The following is a 22,722-nucleotide window of genomic DNA, read 5'->3' on the forward strand; positions in this document are numbered from 1 at the left end:
TATTCCTGTGATTCTTTTTCCCCTCCTGTTTATAACAACTCGTGCCAAGCACCCGCTTTGTAGCAGTGCTACAGCTGATGTGCTGCAGGAATCTTGACTAAGCTTCACCATCACAGACACATTTGCGTTTGTTTGCTCTTTCCAGTGTCTTGGAAATAATGATGATGGCTGCATGGAGGTGAAGCCTAGGCCCCAGGTGGCTATGATGTGGCAGTTTAAGATAGGAGCCTTTGCTTTTGGCCTTACCCAGCTGCTTGTTAATTCTTACCAGCTGGAAGTTGCCACCCTGTCAGGAAAACTAACAGAAGAGGATCATCTGAGCATCAGTCCTCAGAACATGGTAACTGGAAGCCCATACAGCTTGAACACCTGCCGACAGAGATTCACAACCATTTCTGCTGTTTGCCTGACCATGGCCATGGTCACTTCTTCAGGGTAGTGCTGGTGTGCCCCTCTCAGCTAGAGCCATGTGGATAAACAAGCACAGAATCACAGGCAAGCACAAATCCTGCCCCTCCCTTCCTCCCCAGCCCGTGAGACTCACAAAATCTCCTAGTACAAATACAGCCTCACTGGCAGAACCTATGCTGATAAAAGCTTACATGTTGTTGAGGGAGATGTTGGTGGTCTGCTGGATTTCAGATGTGAGATCCTGTACTGGCAGGCACATCTAGCAAGGGAAGAATTATGAGTGCAAGGAGACACGTTCCAGAGGCTAGCTCAAAAAGCCTATTTGAGAGGTTTAAGAGGAAAATCTTATGTTTTGTGAGCTACTGCTTCTTGTAACAGGCAATGGATTTCTGTATGGTTTACAGATTTCACCCTTTTTGTACTTGGGTTGCAAGTGAATGTGAGGGTTTTATCAGTTATTGTTGAACTGGTGGCTTTTTAGTGGTGTAGATGGACACCATAGATTTTAATAGAATGGTATCATATTTTTCTAAATATTTTATCTGCTTGTCTTCCTTTTCTGAAGTCTTTCTGACTCGATGCATAATTTTTAAAGTGTGATGCTCTGTGCTGATTGTGCAGCTCTAAATGAGGCTCTGAACACTGGGCAGAATGGACTTCCATGCTCCAGACATTTGTGTGTTTTTGTCTGGCCTGCCAACTGTCGTTCAGTTTGTGGTTCCAGTAGGTCTTTTTCTGCTGTGCTGCTGCTCAACCAAATGGACTTGTTTTGTAACTGTACATTTCTTTTTCTTCCTTGATAGAGTACTGTACACAAATTTCATTGATTTCATGTTGATTTTAGACAATTTTTCAGGTTTATTGAGGCCATTTGGGTCTGTAAATACTTGCATCCCCTCCAAGATTACAATTTTGTTTTAAAAGTGTGGTGGTGTGTGGGTTTTTTAAATGAAGTCATTCTTCATTATTGAAATTACTGGAAGATAATGGACCCAGCACAAAATATTGTGGAACACCTGTAATGATGCTTAGGTTCACATGAAGCTGGTTCTGTAACCATCTACAGGTGATTTAATCGAAATGATATTTCCATGGTTAGAATTTGAGAAACATCAGGTAGGACAAAGTCAAAGGCCATATTAAGGTCAAACCCATTTGTGTATTCCTCCAATATTCCAGGCTTGTTTATCTTGCCAGAAAATAAAAATATTTTTGTTTGATACTGTTTGTTATGACAAACTTGCGTTAACTGTTTTGTATGCTTCTGCACTTAAAGAATCATGAGTGCTCTCAGGTTAAGCTGGTTTGTCCATGAGCTTTTCCCTTTTCTCTTTTCCCTTTCCCAACTTTTTCCCTTCTGCTGGGACTTTCCACATCACCCAGGAGATTTTGGTAGTCAGCTGTATGTCAAATCTGGATTGTTTGAGTCTGGCTGATGCACATTTAACCAGTTTATCTAAACATATTTTAAATGTTAATTCCAGTAAACAGGAAATAAAACTTGGGGGAATCTTCCCTGTAGAAACTGTGCTCTCAAAGTTGTACACAAACAGAATTTTGACTAAAACCGTAAATGGATAAGACTGTTTAATAGGCAACATGTGCCTTTTGACATGCCAGGATATTTGCATGGCATGGCAGGTATCACATGGGACTTTTGGGGGTCTTCCGAGCCAGCAGCTGGAAGTGGTGAGAAACCCTGGGGCATCTCCAGAGGCAGTAGGCACCTGTGCCCAGGCAGGGATCCTGGGAATTGATCAGGGTCTCCATTGGCTGTAATTGGAGAGTAGATACACAGATGAGAAACTCAGCACGAATGCAAGCTCAGTGTGAGGGCAATGCTGTCTCACACCAAAGTACTTACTTGTAAGATCACTGCCAACATAAAATTTTCTTAAGCTGTATGAGGTAAATAATCTCAGCCTGTGTAAAATAAGCTCATCTGATCATTAGACAATTTTCTCCTTTTTCATGAAAGGTTATCTCATTCTGTATTAGCTATGATGAGGAAGCTGGCATTCTGACCTTGCCTAAGGCAAGTTTTGGTTGATTTCTTCTAATCTGTACTTTCTTATTTCTGAGGGATTTTGACATTTCTGATCAGCACAACTGAGGTTTTAACTCATATTTGGTATAGCTGGTATCTATATTGTCAACTCATGCATTATTTCTAATGTTCTGTTAAACTGTTTAATATATTATGGCCTACTAAATGAGTGAGGATTAAATGATAGGCCTGTTCTTTCCATGGTCCTGTTCCTTGCTCTCTACTTAATGTTAACCATTGGAGGGTAGTGGTAATATAAGTAAAGAAGAAATTGGATTCAGCCTTGTTAGTTTCATCTTTTGTCATCTTTTCCTCATTGCTAATTGTTTGGTACTTTCATTTATGTTTCTTTTTCTTCTGCTGTATTCATAGAACCTCTTCTTATTGCTTTCTGTTTCTCATGAGTTGCAATTCAGTGTGTATTTAGCATTTCTGATAGATATATCTTTGAATATGCCATCTAGTTCTGATATATATATATATATCTATATCTCTTTAATATCCATCCAATATCCCTAGCTTAGCCATGTGCTCTTTTTTTCACTTTTAGGGTTACTTTTGGATTTTTAAGTCAGTAGAGAACACCTCAGTGGAGCTGAATTAGTCTTTAAAACTATTTCCTGCCATTCCTCTGCATTGCAAAGGTTATTTGCTGCTGCACTTTTGAATATTGTCTCTTAATAATTCTTCTCTAGAACTTTTTATAACATGGCACTTTTTTATGATTTAATTTTCTTCATTAAAAATGTACACCACGTCAAGCAAGTATTAGGTCTTTAGACCTCTTTGAAAGTTTCTTTTTGAAGCTTATCCATACTGCTTGAAAGCTGTGTTTACTGCATACATATTTTTTTGTTACACCCTGACTGACATAACTGTTCCGGTAAAGCCCTAGTGTCGGCTGAATTATACTGGCAAAAACATACCTTACCCTGAGCAGGGGTTTTTGTGTTTTAAGCTCCTTGGGAAATACAACGTCTCTTTTGACTCTGCCAAAAGAATTCAGTGAAATGGTCTCATGAGCAAACTCTTACTAATGTAGACCCAGAGTTCAGCTGTCTTGCCTTACTTTTCATATTTACTTCAGTTAATAACAAAACAAAAAAAGCCATATATCTTCTTAGTAGCTCACCTATGTTTTTTTATAAAACTGTATCATAAAATATATCAACAATAAAACTGGGCAACTTACTGATCAGAATATTGACAAGTAACCAATATTCAACCTCAAATTAAATTTGATAAAATACATGCAGAGAGAGCACAGCAAAATATCTTGAAGTAGTCAGTTCGTTTTGGTAATTAACTTTTGCAGCTGCAAATAATTTTCGTATCTGAATCCAGATTTTTGAAAACATGTGATCATACTTAATACTGTAGTTGCCAGTGAGATCAAAAAACTTTCAGATTTTTTTGAATTGTGACCTCTAAAAAACTGAAGTAAATGGAAACACTGGAAAGGAGAAATGTAGCTGTAACCTTTTATTATTTGTGTGACCACCTTAAAGAGAGGCAGAGTAAATATTCTAAGTGACTTGTTGCTATGTTCAGCTGGTGTAAATTATTCAAGTTGTGAAGGAACTCACACGCACAAGTTGGCATCAGCTAGTTGCAGATCTTCTTGTCTTTACTAAGCCTCAAACAACATCCTTTTGTGGGGCAGTGATTCCCAAATGATACTTGTGTATCCTCACAGCTCGTCACTTTCAAGTTATTTTGCAAAACGAGTGAATTTTTATGTTTGGAAGGGTTTTGTTGCTTGAGGAGGTCTGAACGGGTTCTCTGCCATTACCCAGAACCCAAGACCATTTAAATGAGAGAATCGTGGGAAGTCCTGCGTTTGGGCTGTGTGGTTGCTGGGGTTAGTGGTTAGATACAATAAAAGTCGCTTTGTGTGCAAAAAAAATCCCAAAGAAATCACAGTCTAGTGGGAGAGGGTGGCTTTTTTTTTTTTTCTTTTCCACAGGGCAGGTCAATGGAGTATTTCAATTCGGAAATGTTGTTGCAATGCCTCGGGGCATTTGTGGTCCCTTCTTCAAGTTCTCCATCTGTTGATCTTTCTTCTCAGTGCCCGTTTCCCTCCCCACTGGAGGGAGGTAGCAGATGTTGGCACCCACCTGACAGTAGCCCTTCACAAGGGACTGAGCTCAGGTCTGTAGACCAGCCTCTGAGGAGGAGTATGATGCATCCCCTGGGAAAAGGTTCTTGAAATAGCAGTGCATTGGTGAGACACTGCACAGCATCCTCATGCGAGTGCCAAGGAGGTAGGCTTGCAATGAGAGAAAGCCTATTTACTGCAAGCTTTTTGTCAGAATGGTCACAGAGGAAACAACACTGGCAGCCTAGTGATCCCTGGTACGGTGCTGTAGAGGAGAGTTGTTTTGTTGTGGTGGTGGTGTGCTGCCATCTCTGAAAGCTGTTTCACTTTCTTTCCGCATTTGTGAAGACTACATCCTGCTAATTTCTTCAAGGTTGTTTTTTGCAGCTATAATGACTGAAAATGTCTGTTATAAAAATAAAAGTTAAATTTCTGGGAGACAGAAATTCAACACAGTTGCAGGTTGTGGAGCCTCAGATATGCAGACATGGCATCCACATGTTCTACGCATGAACTTGTGTGAATATGCATTAACATCAGCAATTTTTCTTGTTTTGGTATATTGTATGTGTTGCAATAATGTATTAATCCAGAATTCTTTAATGTCCTTACTTTTGTGGACTTTTTTTTACCCCAAATACGGGTCTGTTTTCTGTGCTTTTGCAAGCCTCACCTACACAAATGTGTGCTACATCTGATGTTTCGCTGGAACTCAGCTTCAGTGCTCTGGTAAATTTTTAATATAAAAACTATATTTCTGCCAATTTCTACAATGTAGACTAAGTTGTATTCCAAAAAGAACAAAAAAAAGAAAGAACAAAAAGAAAGAACAAACAGGAAAAAAAAAACATGAACAAAAAACCATCTAAAGGCTTCACTTTGCACCTTGGTGCATTTTGCTTTGTACATTGGCAGTCTTTCACATTCTTAGCCGCTGCTTCCATACCCTCACTGCCATGAGGAAGGTGATACCAAACTGATACTTCACTTTTTCTATGGAAACTTAATATGAGATGCATTTATATAGACACATCATGGTAGGAAAGCAATACAATTTTAAGTGTGCAAAACTATGATCTCTGTGAGAGAGTCATAAACAGGAATATAAGGTGCAAAATCTCCCTGCGTAGGACTTTATATCTCATTGAAGTCAGATTAAAAAGAAAGCCTGAGGGTCTGGCTGCGTTGCAGAGACTGTCAGAATATGTAAGTGCATGAAACTGGTGAGTGAGGGAGTCAATGGCAAAGAAATATGATGGGATGCACAGGACTCGGAGCTGTGCAGAGATGGGGAGACCCAAGAATGCAATTAGAACTGGCATGGAAATGCCCTTTCAGTCGGCCTCTCGTGTTACCCGCTCATTAGCTGGTGCTCATATTACCTTGCATGTCTTGAGTGAAGAAGAGGGAGTGAAAAATAGGTGTGAATTAAGTTCTTTGGTATTAGTAAATACCACAAACTCTCCTTCCATTCACAAAGTCATATCAATTACAGTTAAGAAAAACTATCCTGTTAACACTAGACTGCTGAAAGAGAGACCTAGACTGCTGAATGTAAGCCCTGTACCCACACATTTCCAAAGTCTGTGTTAAATAAGAGGGGTTTTGGTGGAGTTGGAATGTGTAGAAGGGGATATAGAAGAGTGAGAAACAAGCCTGGGAAGATGCATGTTATTTCTGATTTTGGCCATGTGAAATTTATCAGGGAAAAGGTAAAACTTGCTGTATCTGAGTGCCCTAATGTGGCTTAATCTCGATTTGAAGCTTTAAATCTTTTTTGTATATCCATCTCATAATGGATAAGCTGTGGTTGCCAGAGTCTAAGTGTGGGATAGCATCTCTCTCTATTTTTGGTATGAAAATTTAAGTTGCTTGCAAACATGCTTGATAAACTGGTTGGATCAACCTGCTGTTCTACCTTTTGCAGCAGGCAAGGTATGCACCTTACAGTTCTATCTTGTCAGTGTATGTATAGAAATGCTGGAACGGGAGAAAGGAAGATGTTAATTCACCTTGATCTGGACCCCTCTATGTGAGGACCATGTAGGCACTTGGCATCCATCGCTGACAACTACCAGTTCTTGCAAGTCTGAGTTTCAGTGACATCTGTAGCAAAGGGACGTGGTACTTACTTATTACTGAGTTAATTTGCTTGGGTTTGTGCTTAGATAAGGAATATCAATTGTGAATGATTAATCTCTATGCTTCTACAGTGTTCTCAGTATCTTTTCTTGCACCTGGCATGTTGACTGAAGTACTGTTTGTGTCTCCATGAGGTTATGATCGTTCGTTTATTGAGATGAACACGTCTGTGACTGGTGTTTTACATTATCCAAGAGCAGCATTAGCTCAGCAGTTGGGTCACTTCCTTGCAGCACTTTGCTGGAACAATTTTCTCTTCGTTTCTCTCTGTGAAGGTATTCTAATCTCGGTGTTTGAAGGCCATTCAGGCAGGCAGTGGTTGTAAGAAAAACCACTATTTCTTGTTCTAACAAAAGATACGTACCTTCCATGCATTTCATAGGATATTTGCACATTATTGTGTGATAATAGTTTAATTATTTCCCCTCCATAATTTTTATAACAGCACACAAAGTCACAGAATCACGGAATTGTCAGAGTTGGAAGGGACCTCTAGAGATCATCTAGTCCAGCTCCTGTGCCAAAGCAGGGTTGCCCAGAGCACATCACTCAGGACTGCATCCAGGCAGGTCTTGAAAATCTCCAGAGAAGGGGACTCCACGACCGCCCTGGGCAGCCTGTTCCAGGGCTCTGTCACCCTCACCCTAAAGAAGTTCTTCCTTATTTTTGAGTGGAACTCCCCATGTTCCAGCCTGTGCCCGTTGCCCCTCGTCCTGTCGCTGGGAACCACTGAAAAGAGTCCGGCTCCATCCTCCTTCAGCCCCCCGAGGTGGCGGTGGAAGGCCCGGGGCTGCGGCTGCCTGCAGTGTCCCCGTGTCACCGGCAGGTGGGGCAGGTGGCGCGGGGAGGGAGGCGGCGGGTCCGTTACCCTTTGCATGAGTGAAAATAAAGTTTGCTTTTGCTTTTTAAGCTCTTTGAGAATTAATTAAAACACCTAAAAATTATTTTCGCGAAAACCCCACCTTTTTATTTTTTCTAGAAACAAAGTTAACATCTGAAATGCCATAAAACTCCAAAAATTAAACCATTGATTTATGCCAATTGCCAGCCTAGCCCATTTCAAAAGTATCAAAGAGAAGAAAAAAAAAAGGAAAAGGAGGCTAATACATGAAAGACATTATTATTTTTTCCTTGAAAAAAAAAAGTATTTAAAGTTAATGGGTTAGCTTATTTTTCATTTTTTGAAAATTGTACTGGGATTTTCTTCCTCAGAGATTTGAGCTTTAAGTAGAAGTTTTTCTTTGAACTGATTTAAACTAAGGCCCTCTTTCTTGTCACGCACAGACAGGGAAATACTGCAAGATGCTGGATTAGCTTGTTCGCTTTTCATTGTTTTCTTTTGTAGCAGCAATCCGTTTAGCTATGGTATGCTGAGTTTATCTGATTAGCACTTAATGAGTGAAGGGAATAGGGGAAACGTTGCCTGAGTTACTTAAGCCTAATAAAGTTTTCGGTACCTTCCCCCTCTTTCTAAATACCTGAACTTTCCTGACCCCCGCCCCTTGATTTTTCCCTCTGTTTGAGCTGGTTCCCATATGAAATGCAGCTTTAACTGTCAGAAGTAGCGGTGCCGTGAGCCGGATTTTGTTCAGTGCACAGTGGTCACAACATACGTCCTGCTCAATGGTGTTTGACAGCCCGTCTGGAGCTCCTGCTGGATCAGACTACTGTTGGTGTGCTGGCTCACATGCCTTACCTGGGAACACTACCAACTAAAAATGCAATAACCTGTAGCATCAGTATTTCTAACTCAAAACCATTAGACGTAACCGTGAGCAATGCAGTAATTTATTTAGTTATGTTGGCAGTGACATTTTAATGAGGATTCACTGGAGCTTGAATAATTACATTACATAAAGAAATTCAAGATAGTTGAGGTTTAGTAAAGCTTCGAAACTGTGTTGTGCCATACAGATCGCAGGTCTGTTACCATAATTAACTCCATCAGTTTCTTGCATAACTCTTTTGTTTTCCTATCGGCTTGATTTCCTTCTTTTGGGATTGATTTTTGTTTTAATTTGATATTGCATTGCAAAATGTTTAATGCAAAAGTAAAATTTGGAAAAATATAGAGAAATCATCTGTATTAGTTTATGCTGCTTAAATATATCTTTGGCGGTTCTGTTAAATTTCATAGAGAAATGCAAAGTTGTCTTAATACCAATGAAAATAGATCCAAGGGAAGTACAATTGACATGCTCAAGAAATTCCTTATGCACAGTAGGCTCTATAGCTGTTGAAGTGATAAAGAAAAAGCAATAGAAGTTTAGATGGAGTGTCAGTAAGACAATAGTTTTACTTAGGGAACCTAAACCTTTATCTTTAGGGACCTCTGAATATATTCTCAGCTATGCTTGCTTAGCAATACACATTTTAAGTAAATCTCACATTTCTTTTCTCTCTGTCAGTGTCCCCGATTTATAATAATAGCAGTAATAATCTTAGCAATAGGCAGCCAGCAATAGGAGTAGCAATCCTGTTAGAGCAGAATGTGTGTGTATGTTTTGAAATACTTTTAAAGATATTAAAAGATAAAGATTTAAAGATATTAAAAGCAGGAGTACACCGCGGTACTTGAGAGGGGTAGAAGACGACAGTGAGTGATTTTTGATTTCTGCACAGCTTCCTGCTGAGCAGACCCCAGGGACCTGCCTTCCTGGGTGGGGTACCAGGGTTGATGGTGTTGACATTCCCAGGGCATTGCAACGCAGAGCACTGTGCCCAGTTAAACTGCTGTCAATGCTGGAGCTGCTCTGGAAATGTCACACTCTGAACTAAATGGTAGAAATTTTTTTTTTCCACTTCCCTGACAGCCCAAACAGTGTGACTTCTTGTTTCCATTGTTCTTTTGGTTTGTTTTTTGTCTGCTCCTGAATATATACAGCTCATGCCAAACTTCTATCCAGCCATCGAGATGGAAGAAAAGCAGGTGTTAATCTGTGAATTAGATACTGAAATATTTTGTAATTTGATTCAAAGGTTTATTTAAATCATGAAAAGTATGTGTGTGTGTTTTTCTTTTCCCCTCTCAGGTTTGCAATTATGTGTGGCTATATGTCTCAGTTTGAAAGTGTACAAAACAAAATCAGGAATGGTTATCTCTTTAAGGTATGTTTTTGTAGGGTTTGGGGTTTTTTAAAGCTATTCCTTTAAATTATTTCCTTATGTAGTGTCACAGACAGATTTTTCCAGCACAGTAATTCAGCCTCACGGGTCTACTTTGGTGCTGATGTTAAAGTGAAAAAGTTAGATTATATGCTTAGAAAATACAAGAATTAAGGTAGGATTTTGGGCACAGCATTAACATTTTTATTTTATTTTGTAGTCAAGGGGGGGAGGAAAAGGGAGTAACAATTTTATTTAGAAAATAAAAACATATGAAAAGTTAAGCAATGAACTAACACAGTTCTGCAGTCAGCCTTCATGCCACCCTTAAGAAGTAATATTTGTTTTAACACTGTCTTTGCAGATAATTACATTTTTTAGAGTTACCACTTTGTGTTATGTGTGCTGCTCTCCCCCTGCTTGTCCTCAGCACTGCTTAGGTGCTTTCCATCCCTTGCCCCCCAAGCCGGTGTCCCCCCTTTCTGGTTGTCAGTGAGAGGCAGCAGATGTGTTCCACTTCCCGGGGAATGCCCGGGATGGGTCCTTGTCACATCGTGTCCATGTGTCACATCCACTCTGCTGGAATGTCGTGGAGCTCTCCTGTGAGAGAGCATTAATTACATCTGAGCTAAGCCCCAAGCACCGAGACGAGCTGGGAACGAAGGGAGAACAACAAATGCCACAAGTGCTGCAGTTGTTTAAGGAGTTACCAGTAGCCGTTTCAGGGAGGTTTTCCTCTTTACAAGTAATTACTGAAATCCATGTGAATCATTTGGGAATGTTAAGGATTTGGGAAAATAGTAGCATGAAAACATAGCTCCTGTCAGAATAGTTTGTGGAGTAAAGAATAGAATAATAGGCTCTTAGATCTGTATAATTCACATATTTTAGTTACCGGTTTAATTAGAAAACCAGAGGTATGTGGGGGGAAAAAAAAAAGAAACCTTGGAATTGAAATTTATTTTGAGAGTCAAATGGTAGCTAGGAGTAAAATAACATATTTCTTTTTTCTTCAAACTCAGGTTGAGAAATTAGAGCTTTCTTTAGTAAATTAAAGAGAGAAAGAAAGATAGTCATGACCTGTAATGGAAATGGTTTTGAAAGAAGCATCTCATTAGAGACTTTCTAGGTTTAATGATTTCACTCTAAACAGAAGCATTTTATTTTCTGATATCACATTATATGTGTCGTGCACCATTTCGTTGGGCAGTCACCTTCCAAGGTGGAAGAGACTATGCCTCAGTGATGGGTGCTGGGATGTAAGATTTATCAAAGAGAGCGGTTGCTTTCTCACTGATCTGGTGCGTGACAGTTTCCTAATACTGTAAATAAAATGAATTTAATTGAAGTTGTTTTCTTTTTAAGACAAAAGTTCTTGAGTAATTTTGTTGAACTTCAGAGCTGCTTACCCACGTTCTAAATACAGCATGCCTTCTTACAGTGTGTCCAAAGTTGCTAAATAATTTTGCTTGTGGTTTCCCTCCACGAGGAAGGGGTTTGCTAGTTAAAATATGTTTAGATTGTTAGAAAAGAATTGCAGCAGAAGAAAATTTTTGAATTTATTTATGATTTGCAGCAAACTTCTTAGAATGTAAACACACATGCCAAAAAAAATCTAAAGTGATGCTGATTTTCTTTCTAATAGGAGCACCTAGACAAAGCAATTGAACTTAAGCCTCAAGATCCTTTTTTATATTACCTAAACGGACGATGGTGCTATTCAGTAAGTTGTTTTTTTATCTAATATATGAATTGAGCATACTGAAAAATGATAATGCATTTGAAATGAAATAGTGGAACTTCAAGTACATGTTTATTGAAGCAGATGTTTTGAGCTAAATGAAGCAGTATATTTACATTCCCTGAATTAACTTCCACATGTGTGATGTTAACTGTTGATCATTTTTGTCATGTACATTAAGTAAGCTGTGCTTATATGTCCCTCATTGTTGTGTTCAGGTTTCTTTTTTGGTTATTTGAATAAAAAGGTAACTGATATTTGGAAGGGAGAAAAGGTGACCTGTTGATTTCAGTTCTTTGTCCTGCCACAAACTTTCTGGGTGACCTTGGGCTGATAACGTAGCCTTTTGGTAATGTTAACTTCAATTGTGGATGGGGAATAAAGGCACTTACGTGCTGCAGGATTATGTCTGTGGCAGCAAGGCCACCATACCAGCTTGGTAAATTCCAAGAGAATGTCACAACAAAGGTGCAGGCAGAAAAATCTATAATTCACCAGAAAGTTTTGCAAGAGATAGAATTTGTGTTATGAAGTGTTTTTAAATATTGTGTTAATGACATAGTGGTAAGTACTCATATATGAGAAATTAAAATAATTGGTCTAGAAGTTTAGTTGTTGATTAAGTTTGTTGGTTTGGGTTGGTGTTTTTTTTTTTAAAAATGACGCCTGTGCTTATAATATGAGAGTTGTCTTATTTTTAAGCCCTCATCTTTGATGGCTCAGGTGGCTAACCTTATTACTTCATCTTTAGTGCTGTGAGGAATCTTTCATCAGAAGAAAATGTTCTTGCACAGCCCATGCTGTAAAAGATCACTGGGAGATTTCTCAGACTAGTAACTGCTAATGCACGGTGAATTCCAGCCCTGCCTTTTTCCTCCAGTTACTTACCAATGCTAGTCACTACGAAGTGCCTGCAAACTGGAAAGAAGAGGTTGCTGTGGTACATTGCAGCCTTTGACTTTTGTCTTTATCTGCAATAAGACTTAATGCAAAGCAATCTTTTCAGTAGTTTTTTCAGATCATATATCTAAACTTTTGAAAAACTTTCAGCAACTCCATTTTTTTTTCAGTTGATTTGAATAAGGAACGACACCAACTTTTTCAGACAGCTTTTAATTTTGCTTTTCATCACACTGTATTCTTGAATATCAGCATTAGCTATGCAAAAGTGAGTTGCTGAAGATTGTCCTATAGTGCGCTTGCTGTCCTGCCTTTGAAGAGCATCTCTCTCACCAGTGACTCCTTAAGCACTTTTATACCATGCTGTGTCCAGCTGCTGACTGCAGCTTCCATTTAAGTCAAACACTCAAAGATGTTTTTCATGGTTTATTTCTCACTCGAGCTATCACTTTTGGAAACTTTATGTGTAATCTCAGTATACCTCACTTTGTTCTTACTGCACTGTTTCTTCATTCGTTTCATTTTAGTGCCAGTCACCACTTCCTGGCTGAGTGATACATGTGATTTGTTGCACTGTGTCATTACAAACTCATGTTCCACACTTGCACCATCTGTGCAGAACTTCCTTACTGAACATTAAAGCCGCAGATTAGCCTTTATTTAAGGGTGTGACCTGACCTGCTTTTTATTAAGTGAAACAATCCACCTAAACAGATGTAGCCACTGAAATACCTAAGGATTGACTTCTCTTTTTCTTCTTTTTTTTTTGTGTGTAAATAATTCTTGCCTTCTGTGACTGTCATGACAAAATAATAACATGAAACACTTAGAATGGATTTTCATAGTACAAAGAAATGCAAGTATAGGGTGGAATAACATTTTGTTTTAAAACTGCTGGGGCTGTCAGCTCCTAAAACTTTCTGTTATTTGCACACTTTCAGCATCAGGATGAGGCCATCATTTGGGAACATTAGTTTTGAGCCTCTACTATGGAAGCTAGATCTTAACCCTGGCCAAGTGAAATTGGTGATATCCTCACTAGTTTTAGCAGTCTGTATGGGTATGTTTCTGTCCTAGTTCACTAATACAGGTTTTGGCCATGCATGTCATGTAGCTAATCATAGGATCTTGTGGAAGGTGTGGCAAATTCCTTGGTCCTATTCTGCAGACTGTGGTGTTTCATGCTGTGCTAATGACCCCAAAAATAGACTGATGGCTCTGGCATTGATTCCAAATACTTCTTCAGGGTAGAGATTATGATAGGGTGCTCGAAAAGTACATTTATTACTCTTTCTCTGTACTGATACCTGTATATGGAGTGATAACGCTCCTCTTAGACCCTCTGTTTTTTCTGTTTAGTCTAGCTGCAGTTGAGGCTGGAAGGCTGTGTTGTCCAATGTGAGGAAATTAAAGAAGAAAAAGGGATGACTGAGGGAAGAAGGTTAGTTTTCACATGTAGCCTCGCTGACTTTGGCGTCAAGTTAGGATTGACCACAATATTTGTTTGTAAGTGTTGCTTCTGGGGTATTATTGTCTGGTTTTAGTCATATATTCTTTTACTGAAGCAGTGTAGTTTAAAAAAGATAACTAGTGTTTGATAATTTTTGGACATTATTAACGCTCTTGGGAAAGCTGATGTGCTTAAGCCTTCCTAGCATAGTCAGACATTTCGTATTCCCTCCCTGTTTAATATTGGGGGATATTATTACTATCTTCTAGCACTGAAAAGGGGGTGCTTCAAGTATTGTAACTCTGGGATCCAGTTCATTTTCACAAATGACAAGTCAGTTGAACAGACTTTTAGGGAAAAAGTATGCTGGAGACAAATGGAGAAGATTTACTGAAGGCTGAAATCTGTATCCAGAGACTGCATGCTGTAGTGGTAAAGCTATTTGATTTGTGGAGTTTTGCCAGGACTTGGCTGCCCCTGCCATTTCTCACCTTCCTCTGTGTAACACAGTCCTTTGTGAAGAGCAGTGGCACGGCAGTGCCAGATTTCTTACTCAGCAATTATTCTCGCTGGGCCAGATCTGAAGCTGATGCAAAGTGTCACAGCACCTTCCAGTAGGAAGGATGAGCTGAATTTTCACTGCCTCGCAGCACTGAGGGTTTGTCTCTGATGTAGAGCCAGTGGCAGTTGTGTGCCACCTTGTTTAAAAATCAATTTTTGCTGTTTCTTATTTCTCTTACCATTGTAAAGCCAGTAGAGCTATACAAAAGAGGTAGATTCTGTTCTGTTGTATCATCTCAGCTTTGCTAGAAAATGCCTTCGGATATCACAATCAGTTGGGTGAGATTTTCAATAATCATTTCATAGATGTCATGATGAGCAAAATTTTGCCTCTGAGACCTGCTGTGTATACAAGAAGTCACGTATAGCTCTAATGCTTTTTGTTTTGTTTTGTAGAGGTGACAACAGGGAAAAAAACCCCGTATTTATTTATGCATTGAGTGAACATAATTGAACACCATTAGTAATGGATTATTGCGGAATCCTACCAAATGTTATTTCAATATTCCTTTTTCCAGAGCTGATATGAACTTCTACGTAGTGGTAGTTTTTTCCAGGGTAGCTTTAGTGATAATGTTAGGAAAATATGATTGCCATATAATTGTAGTGAAGATACTTTAAAATACCTAGTAAGCAAAGTAAACTAGTGTTTAGTATGTAAAAGAGATGTTACTATTCCAAAGAAAAATAACTGCAGTGAAATAATTTTCATTTAAAATGTCTTTGGTGGTGGATGAAACTTTTTCTTAGCCTTCTGTGACAAAAACAGGTTTTATTAAGTAAGTATATTTTAGAGAAGGTTTAATGTTTTAAATATATACTTGGGTTGGTTCATATGACTTTTTAAAAGTGTAGTGTTCAAAGCCTTTCAAGTTTCGGCTTTGTTTTTGTTAAGGGAAAGTGAAAACTACTTTGCTCAGCAAGAAATTTTTATTGGAAGTGAAATTATCTATGGTGGATGGTGTATAGGAATTGGTTTTCTTTCCTTAGTTTTGGGAGCAATTATCTGATAATCCTTTATAATCATAGAGTCATACAATGGTTTGTGTTGGAAGGGACCTTTAAAGGTCATTAGTCCAAGCCCCATGCAATGAGCAGGGAATTGTTGTGTTTGTGGGTTGATTTCATGTTTTAATGTTTATAATAGCTTTTAAAATGGAGTAGTATCTAGTTAAGACTTTGGCTACTTGCCACTACAGGACTGACACAGAACAGTTAACGTGTACCTGTGAAACTGGATCAGAGCTTCTGGTAAATGCTGGTGGGGTGTTAAAAATCGGATCTTTTGGTATTTTCTTTTTGCAGATTACATGCCACGTGTTGGATTAATCTCTGGTGTACCCCAGTATCTGTTTGGGTTGCATCAGGGAACAAATTGGCCCAGTTCCTCTGTCTATGTGCTCTGTAAGTCTGCTCCCCTTACTGGAAAGTGAAAAGCCCAGGGAATTCAAGTTGGATAAATGCCTAAATGCCTGTGCAGACTGTCGTGGTGCCTCAGCTGGCAAGAGAGAGAGTATTTGTGTTGGAAGCCAGTATTTTAAAACTGCTGTCCAGTTACTTAATCTCTTCCAGAAGTCAAAACATTGCAAAACTATCTAATATAATTTTACATTAATATATTGTAATCAAAAAGAAAAACTCTCTGGGGATATTTAAGTAGGTGGCATTAATATTTTACTGAAGCTGAATCAATGAGATGATTTTCCTTTATGGAAGACAATTGTTTGATCTGTCTTCAGCGAGCTCTTAGCAAGGAAACATCAGAGGAGGAAATCCTTTAAGGCTGCAAGTCAATCCTGGCTGAATTTTCAATCCAAGTGGGTTAGTTTCCTTGGTACTAACATCCTGGAATTTGAAAAGAGCTGTCAATGAGCAGGGTTTGCATCTCATCAAAACCAAAAAAAACAAACTTCAGCCAGTGCGTCAGTTCATATGTGATTTTTGCTTATCCTAGGCTGAGAACAAGGGATGTTAGGAAACCCCTTTCCCCAGTATTTTGGTGAGAACCACATTTTCTGCCTTGGTCTTTGGAGGAACAAGAGGCCTGATAGAAGCGTGCTGGGTATGAACTTTATAGTCGGCTGCAATTTAACTCTGAGGGTGGCTTTTTTCTGTCTCGGGTATTGGTAGAGATTTGGGTAGAATAAATGGATGAGAGCTTGCTGTTTGACAGATCTTTAGGAGACATTGTTTGAGACAAACATCTCTGCTTTGGGATACTGAAAAGTACCTGTGGCAGAGGCCAGGCTGTCATGGTGACCCACTCCCCTCCAGCCCTAAGCAAGTTCAGGAGTTGGCTGATGGTTCCTCAGGCCCTTGTTTTTCGCTCCTGAGCGAAATTAGATCTCTTGGGATTATTTTTTTTTTTTGCAGATTACATGGCATGTGTTGGATTAATCTCTGGTGTACCCCAATATCTGTTTGGGTTGCATCAGGGAACAAATTGACCCAGTTCCTTTGTGTGCTCTGGGGAACTAGCTCTGCTCATGTACAGCAGCTGGGGAGTGATGTTCCTTGAGTGACCTGGAAACACAGTGTTCCTTGCAGCACCCTTGTGAATTTTCAGGTTGTTGTAGGGACCAACATCAGGGCTTGGGAGACCTAAAAAACCAAAACTCACTTAAGGTTTGAGATCATCTACAGGGCAAGGGTAATCTTCATTCTTTAATTTTGTTGCTGCTGTTACTTGCTGCAGTAGCTGTTTTATTTATTTCTTTCTGCTGTCCCGTACTGTTCTTGGAACATGCATTAAGTGAAATCATGGTTCTGCTGAAGCTCATGACAGTTACAGTCTCTTTGTACTTCATTTTGGATTGACCTCCAGATATGCTTTGCACTATTTGGAATAACTTTGACTGTAGACATCAAATTGACACTACACTAGAGCATGCTACACCAGGGTTTCTGTGGTCCGTGCTTGCTCACACATGGAGAATGCTTAATAAAGTTGCTTGGTATAGTAGGAATGATGTTTCCGTTTCACTGAACGTGGCATAAGATTTACTTAATAAAGTTATTTCAAATTAAAGACTGTGCTGGTATGTGTTTAGGGGAAGGGTATAATTTCCTGTTCATAATTATTGCTCCAGGACACAATTTTGTGTCTTGCATAAAACAGGTCTTTTCCATTTGTCCCACTTCAGTCATAGAGGGGTGCAGACTGACTCAGGTGGGGCATGGTTAAGCTGTTGTGATGGGATTCACTTCACCTGTCTTTGGCCATCCACAGGCTGTGATTGTGCTCCTTCTGTAGTTGAAGGAAAGAAATAAGAGAAAGAGAGGAGTGTTCACCCCAGGTTAATGTAGGTGAAAAGGAAATGCCTAATGGAAATGTCTCCCTCTGTATTGACCATGCAAGGAACCTGGACAACTTGCGCTCTAACCCTAACCCTTGGCACTTCGCTTATGGATGGCTAGAGTTAGCTGCAGTTCCTCCAGCCACTGGCATCTAAATCTGACTGCTCAAAACATTACCCAGCTCTAAGGCTATCTGTGTAATAGTCACAACGTATAATGTTGGAGCCAGTGCACATTAAAGAAAACTCACTGTTGTGCCTAAGTGCATTTCAGTTTTAAACATTGCTTCAGATTAGTGGGATTAGTAATATAAAAATGGCCAAGTGCATATATGTTTGGGCTTTTTTCAGTTGGAATAGTGCAAAGCAGCACCCAAGCCAGAAAAAATAAGGACTAAAACCTCAGTAAATCAGTTCTGATTAAATCTTTTAAGAAAATAAAACAACTGCCAGGAAGGACTTGTGTTTTTAATAGGTAATTATAACTCCACGTGGAAAAATTGCAATTTTGTTTCCTCCCTATTGCATAACAGCAGAGAGGTATGTGGTAATGGTGTCTGTGCAGTGGATGTGTATCTCCAGGGTGTTGTGCGGTCTTGCAGAGAACAGTGTAACGTATACATTCCCTTTAATTTTTCCCCCCTCTTCTTCCCTCTGTAAGCTACCTCTGTCTTGATGTGATGGATCTAGAAATATAGACCTTTCTATAGACATAAAGACCCTTACCCTTCAAAAAGAATAAAGAACGCTGCAGCAGTAGGATGATGTGAAGAAGACAATGCAAAAATCCTTTTAATCTGTCTCTGCATAGGTCTCAGAAACTAGAGAACAGGTACGGGAATGAAGTGTGTGAAGGAATTATATACATACCTACAATTTGAAGTTGTACCCACCATGCTACAGTTTGTAAGGCAGTATGAAAGTGCTGCAGTGGGGAGAGAGAAAACAGCTTGTTGCTTCAATGAATAAGAACTCTGGGGTTGCTGGAGAGTTTTTGTGAAAAAAAAACATTTATTCCCTTGCAAGAGACTTCAAGAGTGGGGTATGTGAGAGAGAGAAAGAATGAAAAAAAGCTTTATTTTCTTAGTATTTGTTCTGTCTGGAATATAATTTTTAGTGGTTTTGTGCCTTACTGATGGCACTTAACAAATAAGGCATTGGACTCTGCTGAACAATCGGCAGGACTTGACAAGGATGCCTTCTGTGTCCAAGCAGCGTTGCCCTTAAATAGCTAGAGTCACTGGGGCCAGATGAGAAAACATCATCCTGTGCATTTTCCTGATGCGTGCTGGCCTGTATTTGCACTCTTTGTAATGGTATTTTTAGGGCAGTTTGCAAGAAGAAATACATAGAGCTTGATGTGTGTTCAAAAGAGAAGCATTCTGGTTGATGGCTGAATAGTTACGTATGGATGGATTCTTAGATTTTACCATAGTTAACTGACATCCACCGACTAATTGCTGGATTTAGCTAGAGAAGGTGGGGGGAGCAGCAACAACCCCAGGGATCTAATCTAAAGTTATCCAAAACCAATTTTACAGCAGTAGGACAGACTTGAGTTCAAAACTTGACTCTGTTATTTGAATTGCAGCTCCCTCTAAAAAAGAGATGTCCCTATATGACTTGTATTCCACCTCCAGGTCTCTGATGAGAGGCTGTCTGTCTTTGCCTGTGTGTATCTCTTCTCTGTGTTGCCTCTGCATAGATCAGGCCAGAAGTTGCTAGGAAAGCACAGAACCTTGTTTTTACGATTTTTAGACTCAGGTGTACTCTGTGACGAGAGCCATCAGTGCTGTGGTTCGAATACTGGTGTGAAGGAATAAAGTCCTGACTCTTCTATACAGATGTAGTAGAAGTGTCCAAAGGAGGGTGGCTTCACTTCTCCATTTAAACAGGCTCCAGTCCCACATCGCATTTCTTAGCAGCTCCACCTTTCGTTGGAGATTTGAGGTGTGTTTTGCCAGATTGGGTGGTGGAGCCAAATACTTTATGGCACTAACCAGAGCAGTTTCTGTCAGGTGTCAGTATATGCAAGGGAAGAATTCATGTACTTTGTGTGGCAACAGGACAGCTCCCTAAAATCCTTTTATATTACCCCATCTTCCTAAAATGAGAAAGTCTTTGGAAGGTGTTATTTGTCAGATTTGAAGAGATAAAAATGAAGCCTGTTTCTTAACGGTGGTTGTCACCAGGTTATGTGTAATAAATGAACTTGTTTTACAAGCACCAGAAGCACTCACATTTTGACTGTAGCTACAGTTTTTCATAGTATTGAAAAGTAGTCAAGTGCATGGACTATCATGCTAAGATGTCTGTCTCATGAAAACCTTAACAGGTTTAAAGCACTATTACTAGCCTTAGGTTTTAAAAAATGGCAAGATCTTGTAAGACATAAACTGTACTTTAAGCTTTGTACATTGGAATAATCTTATACCAGTGATGGTGGTGTTTTGTCATGTATTTCTTAATGTGTGCATTTTCCTGTTAACAGAATCTAAAACCCAAAAGACTATGCTTTGAGTGGGCAAATCAGCAGTATTACTTTACAGATTCTTTTACAAAATAGGTTGTATACGTAGTACAGTGGCACAGGTCAGTATTTACTTCAAAACTGAGAAGCAACCATAAAGGCTTTTTTTTTTTTTTTTTTTTTTTTTTTATTACAGGTTGCTCATTTTTTTTGGATTTAAAACATGAACAGGACAAAAAACAGACCACTGGTGCGAGGACAGATCAGGTAAGGCTGCGCACACCTGCGCCGGCTAATGAGAAATGCGGCTCCGCGTTGCTTTTATCTGTCTCCAACCTCCTCTCTCTCTCTTCAGATGAGGGGAAAAATAGCAATTTCAGAAAAGTGTTTTTTTTTTTTTTTTTTTTTTTTAATTACAGGTAGCTCAGTTGTCTTGGATTGAAAAGAAAGTAGCTGCTGCTCTCTTTGGGACTCCACCAACTTCAACAGTAGAAGAAGCACTGCAGAATTTCCTTAAGGTAAATCGTAGCCAAGGGGTTTCCTGTGACTGTTTCCCAGCTGACACATGTGACTGTTGTCAAGATGTCTGCTCAAGAGATTATGTCCAGTAGCTATAAATCCAGGGCTCTTCTAAATACTAAAATGTTTTTTCTTTTTTATTTTAAAAATAGTTTGGAGATGAGTGGCTAGCATCTTCCTTCTCTTTCTTTAGTTTTAGGGAATTCTTCAATGACTTGCCACGGTTAATAGTTATTGGATTTAATGTGAGATGGATCTATATGCCATTGAAACAAATTAATCATAGTGATAACCCATCATTTGCCCAGTTCTGCAAGAGGATTAACATAGGCAAGGAAAATCCTGACACTGTGGCATTCCTGTTTTTCTGATCTGATGCGCTTTTCATTGAATTTCAGTAGAAACCTTTCTTGTTTGTGGAGATGAAATTACTGTTGTAGTGAAGTATAGAAGAAAGCTCTGTCATATGGGTCCATGTCCCTGGGCATTCTACTTGAATGCACAGTTATGAGAAAACGCCACATGAATAAAATAAACCTGTCTTTCAGTATCTTTTATATGAATCATTTTTACTTCTGGAGCTGAAAAATACAAGTTTTTCACTTGACTGAATTCAAAGCATAAACTTCCATCATTACAATTCCTTTCAGGCAGTTTCTCAAAGGAATCAGACAAGCGTGTTTTCTTCACTATCAAAAGTGCTTGTTTTCTGTTTTCTTAGTGTATTTAAAGGTGGAATGATCTCCTGGATTTGGACAATACAGTACACTACCATCTTCCCAGTTTCAGATATGTTGTCTTTAAGGTCAAACTCCAAAGGTGGTAGAAGTAATTTGAAATGTTCACTTCAGCTTCAGGGGATGTTGGTGTGCGCTGCAGTGTAACTGTGGTTTTAAGTCATCTTCTATAACAAAAATTAAATTACTGTCTAAAAGACAACGGTTTGGGTTTCTTTTTCAGTTGTTTGAAAATACATAATTATGGTGAAAGCAGCATTGTTTTGGTCCAAGGATTGCAGCCACTATAAATTTCACTACTGTTTTTTTCTCTCCCAAAAGCTGTTTGTTAGTAGATAATTGGTAAGTTTTTTACTCATCTTTTAAGCTTCCTTGATGTGTTTTGAAAGGAAGACAGTCTTGAACTTTTTTAATGACCTGAACTTTTCAGAAGATGGTAGTGTGAAAAGAAAGGTGAACCCAGAGTTAGAAGGCATGGGTCTATGAAAGAAAAATAATTACGAAGTTGTTGAATACAGTTCATTACCCATTACACAGTGTGCGAATGGTTGGTTGCTTGTTTATTTCTTTGATGAGGAAATAAATATTAATGATCTATAGAGAGCAGTGTCTTCCAACCCACTGTGTCAGTGAATGAGTCCAATAGATATTCTACAGAATGATCTGATGTCTTTACAGAGCACTTACGGACAGAGGAGAGGAAGCAGTACAGAACACTTTTATGTGTTCAATATCAGCACCTTGTGTGCCTGGTTTAGCGTTTCAGTTTTGGGGTTTTTTTGTTTTCTTGAGATTTTTTAAAGTGGTAAACAGATTGCAGTGCACACAGTAGGGATGATTCAGTCTGATGTTGGAGGAAGCTTAGTGCATTACTAAAAATGTTATGCAGACCACATAAATCTCATCACACAAGTTTTATGTCTGTTTTCTTTCTTGTTTTTTTTTATTATTTAGGCAGAAGAAATGCATCCAGGATATTCCAAATACAATTATGTGTATTTGGCAAAGGTAACCATGTTCTTTTAAAAATAATGATTTGTAGACTCTGGTATTCTTACAGTGGTCTGATTGGAAACAAAATGTTTTTTTCTTCTCAGTGTTATAAAGATCTTGGCCAGAAAAACAATGCACTGAAGTACTGTGATTCTGCACTGTCAATTCTCTCAGTTACTAATGAGGTGGGTATTGAGAGTGATAACTTGTTCTCTTGTGACCCCTCTCTTGTCTTTGGCACCCGTTATTGCA

At 39.0% G+C, this 22,722-nt stretch overlaps 1 protein-coding gene across 2 annotated transcripts in view; it reads left to right on the forward strand.

Moving 5' to 3' along the window:
• The window catches only part of RMDN2 (regulator of microtubule dynamics 2), a 51,699-nt gene that overhangs the window by 15,762 nt on the left and 13,215 nt on the right, over positions 1-22,722 (forward strand). For both annotated transcript variants that reach the window (XM_014950452.1, XM_014950453.1), the window contains exons 6-10: positions 9,731-9,806; positions 11,449-11,526; positions 20,641-20,739; positions 22,432-22,485; positions 22,575-22,655. In XM_014950452.1, the coding sequence (XP_014805938.1) occupies positions 9,731-9,806; positions 11,449-11,526; positions 20,641-20,739; positions 22,432-22,485; positions 22,575-22,655 (388 nt within the window). The remainder of the gene's footprint in view (positions 1-9,730; positions 9,807-11,448; positions 11,527-20,640; positions 20,740-22,431; positions 22,486-22,574; positions 22,656-22,722) is intronic.

This window comes from Calidris pugnax, unplaced genomic scaffold, assembly GCF_001431845.1.
Source record: "Calidris pugnax isolate Ruff unplaced genomic scaffold, ASM143184v1 scaffold24, whole genome shotgun sequence".
NCBI classification, from domain to species: Eukaryota; Metazoa; Chordata; class Aves; order Charadriiformes; family Scolopacidae; genus Calidris; species Calidris pugnax.